At 41.5% G+C, this 16,422-nt stretch overlaps 2 protein-coding genes and 1 long non-coding RNA gene across 7 annotated transcripts in view; 2 read left to right on the top strand and 1 right to left on the bottom strand.

The window, feature by feature from the left end:
- sacs (sacsin molecular chaperone) overlaps positions 1-5,775 on the bottom strand; it is a 26,806-nt gene extending 21,031 nt beyond the window's left edge. For 2 of the 3 annotated variants that reach the window (XM_014015038.1, XM_014015040.1), the window contains exons 1-5: positions 4,459-4,656; positions 4,135-4,243; positions 3,416-3,566; positions 1,231-1,321; positions 1,066-1,151 (exon numbers count right to left, since the gene is read on the bottom strand). In XM_014015038.1, coding sequence (XP_013870492.1) covers positions 1,066-1,151; positions 1,231-1,321; positions 3,416-3,566; positions 4,135-4,157 — 351 coding nt within the window. In that variant the 5' untranslated portion in view covers positions 4,158-4,243; positions 4,459-4,656. Of the gene's footprint in view, positions 1-1,065; positions 1,152-1,230; positions 1,322-3,415; positions 3,567-4,134; positions 4,244-4,458; positions 4,657-5,581 lie in introns of those variants that run through there. The other variant, XM_014015039.1, reaches the window with a different exon arrangement.
- LOC106522160 (uncharacterized) lies at positions 851-1,284 on the top strand. Its single transcript, XR_001310754.1, has 3 exons — positions 851-906; positions 1,089-1,168; positions 1,244-1,284. It is a non-coding gene; the product is annotated as an uncharacterized LOC106522160 (long non-coding RNA).
- A 1,919-nt stretch (positions 5,776-7,694) lies between the features above and the next one.
- Positions 7,695-16,422, top strand: part of tnfrsf19 (tumor necrosis factor receptor superfamily, member 19) — a 23,025-nt gene continuing 14,297 nt past the window's right edge. The window contains exons 1-5 of one of the 3 annotated variants that reach the window (XM_014015019.1): positions 7,695-7,938; positions 8,823-8,914; positions 9,327-9,440; positions 15,779-15,957; positions 16,036-16,121. In XM_014015019.1, the coding sequence (XP_013870473.1) occupies positions 8,849-8,914; positions 9,327-9,440; positions 15,779-15,957; positions 16,036-16,121 (445 nt within the window). In that variant the 5' untranslated portion in view covers positions 7,695-7,938; positions 8,823-8,848. The remainder of the gene's footprint in view (positions 7,939-8,822; positions 8,915-9,326; positions 9,441-15,778; positions 15,958-16,035; positions 16,122-16,422) is intronic. The other 2 variants (XM_014015022.1, XM_014015020.1) reach the window with 2 other exon arrangements.

Genomic DNA, 16,422 nt, shown 5'->3' with positions numbered 1-16,422 from the left:
GAACATAATTATTAAATTATTGTAAAAACATGACAGATAATCTGTGAAACAGATCCGGTTCAGCTGCTGTTTATCTATTAGTTTCTATGGAGGCTGTGAGCCGTTGCCCTGTTTAGTCTCCGTTTCTGCTCCTTCATGCTGTCACAGACGCTACCAGTGGACAGGATGGGCGGGGCTCAGTCTGGTGTTGTTATTCAAGTCTATGAGTATAAATAACAAAAATGTCTGCTTAAGTAAAGTAACAAAGTATTTGTACTTCATTACCTGACATCTCTGTCATACAATGACCAACTTTGTGCTCTGCATTCGACTCATCACATGTGAGCCAAACCAAAATGGAGCCATGAGCAGCTCTGTAAGCAGCCAGTTAAGCAGTAGGTGTCTTGCTCAAGGAAACCACGACACATGGGCACAGCAGGAAATTTAACATGCGACATTCTGATCCCAAGTCGGCTGCTCTACCACAGTCACAGCCGTCCCATTACCAGTTAAAATTTCATTCCAATTATCTTAATGATCCCACCCATGTTGACAGCTTGGTAGTTTTAAAGCTAAATATTTGTATATTCCAAACTAATTTACTTCCACTTGTATATTTCACATCCAACTTGAGCATGCAACTGTCATGTGCATGACATAGATCGACATAGCTCTGCACTTCAACACTTTTGAGTTCAGCCTCCTCAAAATTATTACTATTATTAATTAGGAAGGCACAAGGGTAGTGGCTGGGTGAAATTAACAAAACAAGCAAAAACTCGGGACATAAAGGATAAAACTACCTGGCCTAAGGAAGCCAGTGYGGGGACCACCAAGTTTTAAATTGGCCATTGTACTCCCTGTCCAACCCATTGGCAGTGCCCCTGCATGAGGGTTAAAAACACCAGAAAGTCTGCCTGCTTGGAGGTAGGACATTGTTTAAAGTTACTATACGATAAAATGAACTTTTTTGAAATGTTTCTGAAAAGCTGTCAGAAAATGTCAAACATTCATTCTCTCTAACATTTACACGCTGAATATTCAGTCAACTAAAACTAGGAGAAATACACAAAACAAGACACTTACTTTCAGAATCTGTCCACCTTCAGGGTACCTTCTCAAAATATCCTTCAAGAACTCCACCAGTGGGGGGGTAGTCTGTCCAAACCTCCCTGTAACAGACATRCTGGTAAGATTTCCTGAAACAATACATGGTTTATTATTGCAAAGATGCAAATATTTTACATTTACCTCCTCCTTTTAGGCCTCTTCCCTCAAGCCTGACAGATACTTCTGGACTCCCTGCAGGCACCAAGGAGCCAATCTGCACACTGTCTTCCAGCTATGGCAGATGGATGTAAAGACAGAGAAAATCCTCACATAAAGATGATGCAAATATTGTGCTGAAACAAAAATCTGTTGTGTGCAATCTGTTTCACTACGTGTGGAAAATATAAACCAGTTGTAAACTAACTTTAGTGGAAAAGAGTGAGAAGAGAATAATAAAACCCTTATCTGTGCTATTCAAAACCCCTATAAAACTAACTTTAGGTGTAATTGTAATTAAAACAGTAAACCAGAGTGCAGTTGTTCTTTAACAACAAAATTCCTGCATTAATAGTCTCTGTTAAATCAATCGGGGTGAATTATTGCTCCACCGGAGGGTGATAGGGTTTCAGAAATCGATGCAGTGGTGAGTCAGAGTCGGCACCAGGTCTGATGATGCTGTGGGAGTCGTTCAAGGTGACTCTGCATCTCGCTGCACTCAGCACTCTTTCACCGCGAACACGCTGCACGGTGAGCTGAGCTGTGCAGAACGAAAAGCTCAGTYGTGTGAAACCATTACAACGCCATCCATGATAAAGGCCTTCAGAATCAGATTATTACTTCATATCACTGGCTGTGGATCAGTGGTTAGAGCACTTGTCCTCAAATGAGGGGGCCAGAGGTTTGAGTCCACTAGGAAGCAGTCTCTGGACAAAACACTGAACCCCTCATTCCATTGTGCCTMATCGATGTWTGAATGTGATCTGAAGCACTGATTAAACTCTCTATGATTAATACACATTAGTTTTGTAGAGATGTGGTGAAATGCTGTATGTGTGGATGGGTAAAATGGGGCAAAGATCGTGTTATAAAGTACAATTAATTTACCATTTACATGGGTGCATTGCCTCATGTGTTATCAATGAATCCATAATTAAAGCAATGATTGTTAAATTAAGCATGCAAATCAACTAGAAGAGGCTCAAACAGTTGAGAAATATGTGTCTATTTATTAAAATGACAGGTGAACTGGCTGTATTATTGCACCTTTTATATTGCTAATATATTTTAAATTCATCCATGTAAGGTCTTTCTAAGGTATCTATACTGCTGTAATTATTCAAGATGGGTTTTTAGCAATTGGCTTACATCAGTTGATGTTTGTTGTTTTTATTGAAATGGTCCACAGTATGGCCAATCGAAACAAAAATGCCCTCTTTTCACTTTACTTTTAAACAACTATTAGCACTGCTCAGTTAAGTACATTGTCTGGTCCATTTCCCTCCACCAGAACCTCGTTATTAATTGCGTCATCCAGAAGGGCACAGCTAGCTATTTTTACAGCACAATAGGAATAACCTCATTACTGTGTTCTAAGAAATGTTTCATACAAGAGCTCACCATCAGCTAGGACACAGCTTAAGACATATATTAATTTTAGATAAAACCRCCCTGAAAGCACATCTGTTCATAGCTGGTAGGAGGGGTTTGAAGCTAATTTTTGAAAATGAGATCAGGAGGGGGAGGCAGCGGGGGGAGGCTACCACCTGGTGCTTTCCATCAGTGAAGCTGAGACACCGGGGTCAGCTGCTGTTATATCAGAATGATCACTAAGTGAGCTGCCACCCCAAGAGAATCACGCCGGGTATATATACATTCAAAAAATAAATAGTGAAAAATTGATTAAATCAACAAGACTAAACCAGGAACTATATAAAAAAGACTTTAAACACATTTCAGTGTCGACAGTGTAACATTTATAAATGAAAACCCAAGGCTTTTTTTAAATAATATATCATTTAAACAGCTATAACATACCAGTAAAACAAACTACGCACTGATTTTAGCCATGCTGAAGTCAACGAACCGGAGCAACTTAATAACCCGCTAATAGAAWCATTAAGTTAAACCTTGGGGAAGTCTTGAGACTCTTCAAACAATGAAAGCATTGTTTGCCGTTGCAACGAGAAAACAGAACGTTTCAGAAACATCCATCAGGGTGGAAAACCTCAGATTTTACTTGAGAAGACACAACCAAATCACAATCAATCCCAACATTTAATTCAACAAAGAAACACAGTAACCAAGAAGTTTGGAAAGATTATTTAAGAACGCGTGGGAGGCTCTGAAGATGTTCACACTGCGCTTTGGACAAACAAAACACACTCACCATCCTCCCATTGTGAAGCAGTCGTTGCTCTTCCACGGGCAGGTTTGTCTCCTCGTAGAGCAGCTGTTTGACATCCTGGACAGATGTGAAGGGCGACACTTGGTAGGACCTCTGGCCAATGCACTCATGACGAACCGTCACCCGCGGGAACCTAGAAAAAAATGGACCAAAACTTAAAATAAATAACATTAACTTTTTATATATAGGGTTACAGTCCTTGAACAAAACTGTAAGCTACAGTTAACCAGGGATGAGGAAGTGTCCCATTTGATCCATAATGTAGAGGATATGCTTACAATCATTGATCCGACCTTTAGGCTGGAAGAAACATGAGTGTGTAAAGCTCACAAGGGGCTTTTAATGCATATAAGGTCTCTCTAAGGGAATTCCCATTTGCAGATTCTCTATTAAAAATKATGTAAAGATGGTTTATGTAACAACAATCAAACCATGTCTTGCTTATTCAGCAACAAGGAGCTGAACCAGAGTGGTGCAGTCAGTGGAGCAGGGCGGGTGTGGTAGCATCTCCTCCTGCAGAGGATGGCTGTAATGGTCCTCAGCACATTAAACCACATCAGGCCTAAATATTCACCCCTTGACGTGCAAATAGTCACTTTGTTGATTGGTTCAGCTGTGGGCTGCCTGGATGCTGCAACCAGCAGAATGTCTCCATAAGATCAGTGTTGTCAGGAATGTTTTACAGAAGACAGTAAACTCACCACGGGTCCGGACAGTTTGCCATGTCGTCGCTGCTTTGAGTCCCAGCAAAGACACTTTCATTGGACTATCTTCCCCACCGAGCGCAGGGACACCGCACCGGGAAAATGGCTGTGACAAGACAAGACATCTCTTTTACTTCGATTTAAGCTGTCCCTTCGGCTCAACAAAGTGGAATACATGTGCACCAGTGCTCTATGGATATACATTTGATATTTAAAAACATATAAAGAAAACAACACGCTGTTCTGACAGCGGGTAGCAGACTTGTCAGCTGGTGCACGGCGCTGTGTTTAGACCGGTTTATCTCAGCAAACAGCACTCACTTATGTCTGTCCTCTGCGCTCGGTTAACGGTCCTCCTTCCAAAGAAYTGACACATTTCACTACAGCCCGAGTTCTCCGAAACAACAGCGGAAACAACAATGGCAGGGGACATGGTTATTTTATCTCCAACAACAGCGCARCTCCTTCAAAGGCCATGTTCTAATAATAATGAATCACAGTGCGCGTTAGGAGAGCAGACGCAGCGGCGATGGGAGCAAGAGAACTCCCTGCCGGTAAMTTCCGGGTCGTCTTAAATCCCGTCAGACCGAATGGTCAAAGCTAAAAATGTCTGTAGGTCGGCTGAGAGCCCACCACTGTATTTTACCTAAACTGTAATGCAGCATGTGTATTTTATTTAAACCTCAAACAGTATATATATTATGCAAAAGGCCTAATTCACTTTAAAACGTACCCGCTAGCGCGATTGTGTCTGCGCACGCGCATCAGCGAATCTGCGGTTTCATGCTCTTTCTGAGATCCCTTAGGATTAAAAGTAAAGTATAAATTGTCAGTCTAGATATTGGTTCTCTCCAAAAAAAAAAAAAAGATCTTGTCTGATAAAAACAAATTTGTGAACTTAATATTATTTAAACAAACATCTAAAACATCATAGCCAACTGTAAAAAAACATTTAGCTTCAAATATTAGAATAATACCATTTACCGCAAAAACATCATATTTAAATAATCTGGGTTAAGATGAAAGCGTTTCACAATTGATATTCCAAAATCTGAAGGGCTATAGTCAAACGGCTTGAACGCCACTGCAGTTAAAATGCGTCCATCAACTCTTTCTCTAAATTCAAAGGCTAAAAGACAAGCCTACCCCCCATGCAGACACATTTCTATAAGCATTTATTTTACCTAAAATAAATGCTTAAAAGATGTGATTTTTTTTGCTTCTTCTTTTTTATTTTATTTTATAAAACCTTCAGCAGGAAAGTGACATCATCACATGAAAGTCAAGGAGCTCCCACCTTAAATTAGTCCAAACCCGGATGCTGAAAGTGACGGTGTACACCCAAGGACACACTTCCACTTTTCATAATTTCATTTTTAAACAAATGTGCTTATCTAAATGCTGCGTAGTGACACAGCACTGAGTGAAAATACATCAAACTCACCACGTTTCCAGTTTATTCAGCCCGAGAGACCTCCCTGCTCTCTGATGTAGTTATTTCTCCTGTTATAAATGTCACATGCAGCGTGTATCCTGATCTATGTTACATCCTTTGGTGTCCCACGCACATCGCACGCATCTTGCTGCCGCATTGTCGGATGAGATGGGGGGGATACTCAGGTCAGCAGCATCAGCTGCTCAGCATCCTGCTGCAGCTTCCGGTTCTGCAGAGGAGAGCCCAGCTTCCTTCTGATCRCATGAGCAGCTCGGTACCTCATCTGAACTCTTCACCCATCCCAGTCAAGKTCGACACAAGAGCCGAGGACACATTTAAACAGTTCAACACTGCGGGTGTTCARCCAAAAGCTGAGCGCATATGCTCATTCTTTCAGCAGAAAATGGACACAGTTACAGTTTAAATTGGACTTTTTTTTTTTTTACATTTAATCATCTTGATTCATACATTTTCATATAATACTTTGTGGAGAAAATGTACCAATAATAAAAATTCTTGTAACAGAAAATATTCTCAACAGCTAAAATAATTGCCTTCCACCGGTAGATGGCGACAAAAGCAAAGATGTGCAGGCAAACATTTTACTGCAGTACCAAATATCGCCTCTAGATGACACTGTTTCACACACTTTACGCCCACAAATATGAATTTCAATGTAAACATTATTGCTTTATTTTTTTATTGAGACAGATAATATGTAAAACTATAAATTAATAATTTTGTGACAGGATTAAAGTAAATTATTTTAACACAAACTTCAACTCACTTCACCCAATGTATAAGGCAGTACTCCCTTGATCAATAGCATAAGCTAAATAACTGCAATATACGTTCAACAGTAAGTTAAAACACAAGTTATCATATTTATATAGTAAAATCTATTTTTTTTTCAGGCATCGACATGTCCAGACTTGTACGGTAAACTGGCCACTTTACTGGAGTGCTGAACTTTTGTCCTTTGTGTCTTTGCCTTGGATCAAACACACACACAGAAAGACACGCCTACACACACACACACACACACACACACACACACACACACACACACACACCACAGGTGGTCATTAACTTATTTAGTGTCAGGATCTTTAACAGATTAGTTGCCCTGCATGCATTTATAAATTAACAATGATGTGTTAACAAAACTAGAGGGCTTGTTGAACTTTAACAGAATCATTAGTTTTAAAAAACTTAAGTGTAACATAGCTACAATAACCTCTACTATTTGCTTCCAAGCAGTCAGATTGTCTTGCAATATTTTTAGAGTCCTGAGGAAAAAGGTGTACAAGTAGTAAACACAAACAGTATATGGATATTGTGCCATGCTATTTCAATCACTACCTATAGTTTGCTTATGTTTTTTTAAACAAACTTAGAATGCTGTATTTAACCAGATAAGCTATGTTGTATTTTCACAATAAAAGCATGGTGTCTTTTCTAGCTATAAAAACAAATTTGGGAAGTTGATATCGAACTATCATCTTGTCATTATTGGGTTATTCACACAACATTAACATCTGTAGAAATGGGAGCCTCGAAATCATTTAACACACTCAGACAGCAAAAAGCAAGAGTGACACGATGAGTGAGCAAAAACATTATGATAGGGCCAATTCAAAGTGTGAGAACTGACCTGGCACACTAGAAATAACAGTTATTCCCACAATATATAGGCGAACAACAGGCAGACTAATGTTTTTGCCTATGCACCAAAATATTTCTTAAACCAGTGAACAAATTTTAATCAAACTTGCACAGTCTGATCTTTGGATGCAAATCTGATTTAAGCTACAATCTAAAACAGCTACAATGCCTTCATTTTCCAACATAAAACTATATTGGGCAGCGGGCGACATGCATTCCACTAAAATGGAGTTCCACCAAGACACACAATGGTTAAAGTTAATCTTTTCATTTAAACACTCTTAAAAACCAGTTAAATTAAAGCTCTGCTGCTGATCACTGGGTAAAACAGAGCGCTCTGCTCTGTGTGTGTGTGTGTGTGTGTGTGTGTGTGTGTGTGTGTGTGTGTGTGTGTGTGNTGTGTGTGTGTGTGTGTGTGTGTGTGTGTGTGTGTGTGTGTGTGTGTTGTGCGCGTGAGAGCGGGCTCTTTGATGTAGCCTGGCTGATCGCGGATCAGCTGCACGCGCTTCAGATCAGAAAGCCAGCCCCCGGTCTCCGCCTTTGATGTCGGACGCTGGGTCTGTTGTTGGAGCTGCAGCTGCGGCGGCTCGGGGCTCAGAGCTGGGCTGTGCGGGCTCACACTGACACGGTGAGCGGACCCGCCGCCACACCTCTCACCGACTTTACTCCACGCGCTCCCTTTTTTTCTTTATTTTAACCAGGTAAGAAAAGCTTTTGTATTTGAGTTTGAACATTCACACAACCTATAGCCTATGACATTAGAGCGCGAGGGACTTGAGTTTCTTTGCTATTTGTGAACATTGTAAACATTTGAAGCTTTCACTTCAAAGTGTGGAGGCTGTTTGACGTCATAGACAAATGATAGAAAGTATTTAACGTACACTCCCTTGTTGAAAATGTAAATATAATCGTACTTTATATCAGAGTAGTTGGTTTGTGAATATGGATGTTGCCATGTTTTATTGCTAAACACAAGAAAAAACATTGCAAATCAACTTAATGGCTCAAATGGATGAGCAGCATCTTTTTTTTCTCCATAAAAACGTCCTGTGACTTTGAAATCTGCTCCTCATGATGATTTTTCATTGAGCCCAGGGTTTGAATTTTCAGTCAAMAATAGAAAAGGGGAAAAAAAACTGCATTTGAAAGAGATTTTAAAGCTCATTGTTTTCAGGTGTGGCACAGGAAAATAATGCATATTGATCAGTTTATTCACCTGTTCAGTGCAAACTTCTTCTCAGTTTTGAGATCATCCYAAAAACCTATGTCCTGAAAATGATTTGCCTATACACAACATGTGATTACTTTCACTGGCATCAATTACCTTTGTAAACTTCCTTTTACTCATGTGGTTTCTTTAAAAACAAAACGCTGTATCTGAAGAGAAACGCTGCGAGTTTAAACACCTGGGACACTTTCAGGTTTTGGGGCTTGAAGATGTTAAACAAGCTCCATCTTGCCTGCATTTACTGGAGAGAATATGAAATGGGATTTGGTTATTTCGTTCCAACCTTCAGCCACCGACAACTCAGCGTGCTCACCTGGTAGCTGCGTGCACACTCAGGTGTGTCGGTCTTTGTTTCAGCTGGAAGCAACGAGCGGACCATCAGAATGCCTCGGAGACTGCAGCACACCTTGGCCCTGCTYCTAGCTGCACATCTCATCTGCTCAGCTCTGGTGAGTCCTGGGATCTGTGTCATCGTGACGTGCGTTATTTCCTGAAATAATCTATAAACTTGAGTTTGCAAAGCTTTCGTAAACGGTATTTTCACAAACTTTTTCACCTGACCCCCTAGTGTTAGACAGAGGGGTGGAACTGATCGAGCCTTCACTGCAGACTCTCTGATGTGCCTCATCTTACTCCTCTTCTGATTATATTTGTAATCAGACTCCCTGTTTTTGGTCTTCAGGGCTCATTAAAGTTTGATCTCATCTCACCCCTTATGTCTTATTTTCAGGAGGTTTCCACGGTAAAGGGTAAACTCCCTGTAGCGCAGTGATGAGCAGCTGTGGAATGAGCTGCAGATAAACGGTGTATTGATGAATCACAGGAATCTCCTGACTTTCATGGAATGTCCGTCACCCTCAGGTCCACGTGAACGCCATGGAGGAGAGCAGAGAGTGCAGAGAGCAGGAGTACAAGGACCGCTTCGGGAGCTGCAAGCCCTGCAAACAGTGTGACGCAGGACAGGAGCTGTCTAAGGTTGGAGCATAAAACTGATGGAACATCTCACAGTGTTATTCACCCACCTGCTAAAACTGTCCACTTAACCAAGCTTTAAAACCTTATATCAGCCGAAAAGTCTTTTTGATCTTGTTTTGAGACTGATTTACTAAACAAGAACTGACTGTGTAAGAATAATCATCTTGTTTTCAGAATATGTAAGATTATTTGTCTTGTTAGTCTGAAAATTTCACTCAAATTAAGTCAAAATTTTCTGCCAATGGAGTAAGAAAATTTTACTTGGTAAGATTCTTGAAATAATAAGAAAAAACTGAGTCAAATCAAGTATTTCAAGAATCTTACCGAGTAAAATTTTCTTACTCCATTGGCAGAAATTTTTGACTTAATTTGAGTCAAATTTTCAGACTAACAAGACAAATAATCTKACACATTCTGAAAACAAGATTATTATTCTTACACAGTCAGTTCTTGTTTAGTAAATCAGTCTCAAAACAAGATCAAAAAGACTTTTAGGCTGGATTTAAGATTTTAAAACTTGGTTAGGTGGACATTTTTTTGCATGAACTGCCTTTCATGCCACACTTTTGAACTATATCAACTTAGTTTGTGATATGACAGCTGTAGACGTCAAAACTTTAAAAGAAGAAACAGAAACATTATYGGCAAGCTCATGTGATGTTGCAGGCTCTCACACTCAGCTGTGAATGACTCTCAACTACTACCGCTCTGAATTTTAGCACAATATCTGTAAAACTGATAGAATTACAGCTGTTTTATGACTTCTTCAGATGGCTGTAGCAGTCATCTTGAACTGGATTGGTTCCGAAATCAGTCGTAAACACACATCTGCAGCTTATCTGCTGAAYGTTTCATTAAGATACATGCGTTGGTTTGTGAGATATTTTGCTAACAGAGTTGACTTCACACTCTACTACGCCAAACCAATTTTTAGCTTAATATGTGTAAAGCAGACTGAGTTGTGATTATTTTTTGTGTTGTCGGGAACACGTAGTTGAAAGGATGAAAAGACTGGACACAGAAAAGCATAATTCGTTACTTCCTGTCGTTCACGCAGAGCGCAGCCAAACCGTTATTAGCTCCTGTCGAACGCGGACCCTTCTTTAATCAGTCACACCCTTGCTTTTGACCTCCTGCAACTGAATGGCTTCCATTGTCTTTCCCCATCATTCCCCGTCCTGCTTCATTGTCTTCACCCTCTGAAGCAAGCCGTGCCTAAACTTGGTGCTCTCTCGACAAGGAATACAGTTTTTTTTTTCCGCCCCCATTAGCCACAGTTTTTTGTGTGCTTTGTACAAACAGGCCTCCTGAGTCAGTTAAAGCAGTAAGCAAAAAAGGCAACCACACCCACCGTTTGAAGGTGTAGGCAGTGATGTAAAGGCAATAAAACATGATTTAACTGGTGGCAAAGGAGGGGAAAAAATCATTTTATGTTGCAGAGCGATTCAGCAGAAGACAAAATGTTGAGATGTYTATATTTTTTTTCTCATTTTTGATTTGTTAGTCAAAGGGTTTCACTTTAAACCTTGATATGAGCAAACATAGGACATTAAGAACTCATCAGTTCCTATAACCTCAACTTCTGTAACCCTAGAGCAGTGGTTCCCAAACTTTTTATCTTCTGACCCACAAAATATCCATGGCAAAAACTTGTGACCCCAAATATTACAGGTCTGAGTACACGAACTTTGTTAATAACCCTAAAATCAAAGGCTACACAAATATAAATACTTATTTATACTTATTTTGTGTTTTTGTTATAATTATAGGGAAAATATTACATCACCAATTATTTTATTACCCTTTAAATTGATCCCTGAAGTGCAGTGGTTCCCAATCTTTTCAGCTTTTGACCCACAAAATAACAGTAGCAGAAACCTGTGCCCACAACTATTTTTGGATGATAAACATTTGTATCAGGTCAACTAAACATGGGCATAGTAACAATATTATTCTACGTGTATACATTTTAAGCAACTAAGGCAAAAATGTAATTAATTTAGAAAATATTTTCAGGACCCCACCTTGATGTTTCAGGACCCCACTTTGGGTCCCGACCCCAACTTTGGGAATCACTGCCCTAGAGCACCAGAGCTGTCTGCAGTGGAGCAGGAAAACCTTTGAGGATACAACCCAAACCCTCTACATCTAAAAACTTATGAATGATAAATAAAAACAGAAAAAAAAACTGTTTTAAATCTGCCTATTCTCATTTCTAACGTGTTCTCCAGTAGATTAAACCATAAATATAAAAAGCAGCTGCCAAGATGGCTACAAAGCAAGACGAGGCGGGTACAGCATGGGCGGAGGTGGGCAATGCAGTAATGAGTAGAGTAGAGTTTTGCAGGCTGTGGACTTGAAAACAGGCTGTTGTTTTTTTTAAAAACTGGCTGCGGAAAATGCAGCTGTACAACTTGCTGCTTCCTTGGTTTACAAACAGCTGAAATGTTCTGGCGGTTTTGAGTCACCACTAAAATAAAAACCCTTTTCCACATGCTGTCAGGTTCACATTACGAGATTATCCCAACARAAATACAACAATAAAGTGGCCAAAAGTGCCTCAGGCTACACTGGTAGTGCTACAGCCAGCTGCTGCAGCAGCTATTTCCTCTTGCAGAATAATTGCAGAAAACTGTGTAAATATTCATTCAAACTGATAGCAGTGAGAAGGTTTGTAAAACAGTGTTCACACTATAAAAGTTTATAGATCAGAGGGTTGGCAGAATTCCTCTTTGGTCTTGGTCATGTTCAGGCAAGCCATTAGTTTGCCAATCTGATTAGATATTAACTCAATTTCTTCAAAATAAGATCATTAATAGAGCTGCCGTCAACAGACCAGATGTTAACTCTTTATGCAGTAACCTACTGTTTATTAAATTTAATTAGATTTTATACAGTACTCAGTATTCACACACACAAAAAAATCACCACAACTTCAATAATTTAAGATTCATTGCATGATTACCTTCTCAGCAACATGTTCACTGCACTAAAAGCATGATTAGCCACAGCTAAAAAAAAACACTTTAGGTGGTTTTACACTTCACTCCATCAATAAGCTTAGAAAGAAAACTTAATGCCCCCCTCCTGCCCCCCGTACATCTGTTGCTCACATGCATTTAAGCCCAGTTGCCTTTAATCTCTGAGCACACAAACATGCTCTGTGTGCTCAGTAATACGCTTCAGTAGCTCTCCAGTTCCTCTGCCAGCTCAACAGGCATGAGAGCTGCTAGCCACCCTGGGGTCCTGGTTAATAATTGGCTGCCTCACTATTTCTCTGAAGGTAGCGGGACGCCGGCTCAAAGGGGAGACCGGGGCCCAGACCCCCGGAGAAAGTTTCCCAGACCCGCAACTTGTGATTTGAGATGTGAGAGTAACCTGAACTTCCTCGGAAAGGCCAGAGTTGAGCGGCGGGGAGGGAAGCAGACTCCCGGAGTCCCTCTGTGCAGCTGCCATAGAGATCTCCGTGGAATGTGGCCCAGTTTGCTCTGGAAGTTTGCCTCTGGAAGCTGCTCTGAAGCTGGCTGACAAACATCAATTAGCCCCGCCACGCTAACTGTAGCTCAACGAGCCACCCACTCTGAGGGAATGTCCATTAAAACCAGTTACTCTTTCTCTCCCTGTAATGTTTCATTCTAGGTTTTTATTCACAGGCAGACACTTTGTCAATGGTCCAGAARGAAGGGTCACTGGCTTTGTCTTGTATTTCTGGAAATCTGTCAGAGGCCACAAATAAGGCAGGGGCATTAAAAGTCAGGAACCCATGACTCTGAATATTTTCCTTCAGTTGCAGAACATGAAACCTCTGGTTAGAAAATCACAACACCCCAGGTGGATGAGTCTAAAAAAGTTTRATTTGTTTGAATAAAAGTCAAGTGAAGGTTTGAGTGTGTTAAGGACTATGTGTTGTTTTCAGTCTTGTTTCAGTGCAGGATCATATGACCCGCTCCCCCCCTGCCCCTCCTCCATGTGATTCCCTCCTAATCTTTGAAATATCTGTCCATCTGAACGTGCTTCAGGTCCCAGCCAACTCGCCCCCTCGCTCCCTTCCATGCGGCTGTTTTGCTTGGCAGTCTTTCACCCGGACCAGATCAGGAGATAGGGCAGGCAGGGAAACGGGATGTGAAGCATCTTGTCAGGGAGATCAGATGGTCTCCAAGTACTTTATGGAAACTGAGGGTCCATCTCCCGTCAGTATCTTTTTGACTCATTTTTAACTCTTCACAACTTTGGACAGAAGTGTTTGGAAGTGTTTTATGTCCATTGCTTGAATTTTACTAGTGTCTGTCCAATTCAAGATGGCCGCCGCAGCCCACTGGCCAAAGCTTCTGCTTGGACAGGAGGAGCAGGAGTTGGCTTCAGTGCCCTAACCTGTTTGTGTGTACCAGCCCACCCGGCCAAGCAGGGCCTCATGGACAGAGCTGTGCCAATGCTGGGTCCTGTCGGGGGCCTCTTCCCTCATGTGGAACTGGGTCACTGAGCAGAATCCTGTAGAGCTTTCATAAGAGTCACTTTCAATCTGCCTCGATCCGACTGTCTGTCTTCAGAAAAGCACGATCATGTCACGCAAATGTGGGCACCTAAGTCTGGTTTAATCCCCCTTTCATCACTCATCAGACGCCCCTATCTGCTCCCTCCTTGTTCTGCRCTCTTCCCCGCAGCAGAGTGAGGCCTTATACGGTGAGTTTGTGGGAGCAGCTGCGGCAGTCCGAGCCCAGCTGGGCCACCTGGCCAGGCGTTGCCGGAGGCTTCAGTGTCAGGCTCACATGTGTTTGGCTGGTAGGACCAAATTCCTCATCTCCTTTGCGGTGCCATCGCAGGATCGCATAATTGCCTCCAACCTTCCTTTTGATTCCTCCTAAAGCCGGCCCGGACTCCCTCCCACGTATCAGGATCTTCTGCCCACATTCCAGCTGGACTGCGTGCCAAGGCCGTGAAACGGGACACRGGCGAAGAGAGAGGAGATGAGAGGAGTCTTGTTTGAAGCTGACCTTCTTTTTAATGAAAAACGAGCTCCCCGCTCCCACCTGTCCTCCAGGATTTAGACTGCAGCGTGGCAGAGCTGGATCACTGAAGCTCAGCCGCCATGGAGCTGATGATAAATGGTCAGAGTATGATGTCACCCCCGTGGGGTGTTCGACCCCGCGTGACGAAGCATCAGCTATCATGAAAATATCGAGCTCAATTTATTTACAAGCCTTTAGAGGTGAATTATTAAGGATTTTGATTAAACTTTCAGAAATTATACGTTAAATTTACATTTACAACTAATGAACTTTTAAATCTAACCAAATTTAGGATGGATGCCACAGCCAGCTAACCTTAGAAAACACTAAACTAGCTGCAACTCATTTAATTGTAAAGCTATTGAGCTAAAATTTGTTGTGGTAGTAGCTGAGAGTCATCCTTTACACATACTAGAGAGCTAAGAGGTATTGTCCTTAAAGATATTTACAACACTCTAACTATAATTTTCCAACATGAAAACAATCTTAAACTAGAGAAATTGCATTTCCTGCAAAAAGTGAAATAACTAAAAAAGTGTAAAAAGCTGAAATACCAAAAGTCATAGCACCCCTCACATGAATGAGCTGAATGTTTTCATATATGAACTGTTGAAATAGCACAAAAATTGTGGAACAAGTTAGATGCCGAAAAACGTACGGAAGAAAAAAATGCTCTCAACTCTGGCAGTAAAGTTGGTGGGCGAAATGCATTTCTTCATTTCATCTGGCCATTTARTTTAGTTCATGTTTTCCTAACAAAAGATAAAAGAATTTAAATGTGGGTTTAGGTGAGCTAATTGAAAAGGAGCATTAGATCACTCCAACATCTGCAGGAAGCCGGGCTTTTTAACTACACTTTGAATTGTGCAGCACAAAATGGTATTCATCAGGTTTTCTCCACTGCCTCCTCCACAGCCTGTGCCCTCTTCCTGAAGAGTTTCCTTTGCTTGCTGGCCTCTCAATCAGCGGGACGCTCTCCGCGTCCGCTTGGAGTGGGAGTAGCTCTGAAACGCAGCAATAAACCTGCAATAATACAACAGTGGGTGTCCCCTGCAGGCTTTATCATTCAAATGCGTGGCCTTCCTGGGGTCTTGCAGCGGAAGGCAACTCATTCATTCGGAGGGAGTCAGGGAGATTATTGCCAGTGTAAGATGGACTCTCAAAAGAAGTAGGCCATTGTTTGCCTCTGATCCCAGGAGCCAGAATCAGTCTTTAATTCCAAGACCCCCAGTAGTTCACATTCAAGCCCTCTCCTTTCTCCATCTGCGCATCGCCCCCAAACCAACCAACCCCACCTCTCACTCGGTGTGTTTTTCCTGTTAATCCCTCCAGGAATGTGGCTTTGGTTATGGAGAGGATGCCCGGTGTGTGCCTTGCCGTAGCAGCCGCTTCAAAGAGGACCGCAGCCTGCAGAAGTGCAAGCCCTGCCTGTACTGTGGACTCATCAACCGCATCCAGAAGGCCAACTGCTCCACCACCAGCAACGCTGTGTGTGGGGACTGCCTGTCGGGGTAAGAGGGCGGATCCCGAGTGGTACAAACAACGCTCTTAAATTTAAATTTGTCTCACAATCTTGTGTCTTCCAACAGATATTACAGGAAGACTAAATTAAGTGGATTTCAAGATATGGAGTGCATACCATGTGGAGACCCTCCACCTCCCTATGAGCCAAACTGTAAGGTTTTATCTTTTGTACATTTTAGTTAAAGTGACATCAYGCTGAGCTGTGACTAGTTCTACTCAAAATTGAAAAAATTAAAAAATAAATATCGGTACACACATTTTCTGTTGCAGTCTCAAGTGGCTAGCAAGCAATGTGGCTGCATTTTGCAAAAATGCATTCTTGGCCATGCACATTATTTTGTTACATCACCTCTCTGGGTTTTGGTACTAATGGCAGCCATTTACAGCAGGTAAAATAAGTATTGAACACGTCACCATTTTTCGCAGTAAATATATTACTAGAGGTGCTAATG

The sequence above is a fragment of the Austrofundulus limnaeus genome, unplaced genomic scaffold, assembly GCF_001266775.1.
Source record: "Austrofundulus limnaeus strain Quisiro unplaced genomic scaffold, Austrofundulus_limnaeus-1.0 Scaffold122, whole genome shotgun sequence".
Taxonomy (NCBI): Eukaryota; Metazoa; Chordata; class Actinopteri; order Cyprinodontiformes; family Rivulidae; genus Austrofundulus; species Austrofundulus limnaeus.
The sequence above is the reverse complement of the archived record's forward strand: the minus strand, read 5'-3'. Positions and strand labels throughout refer to the sequence as shown.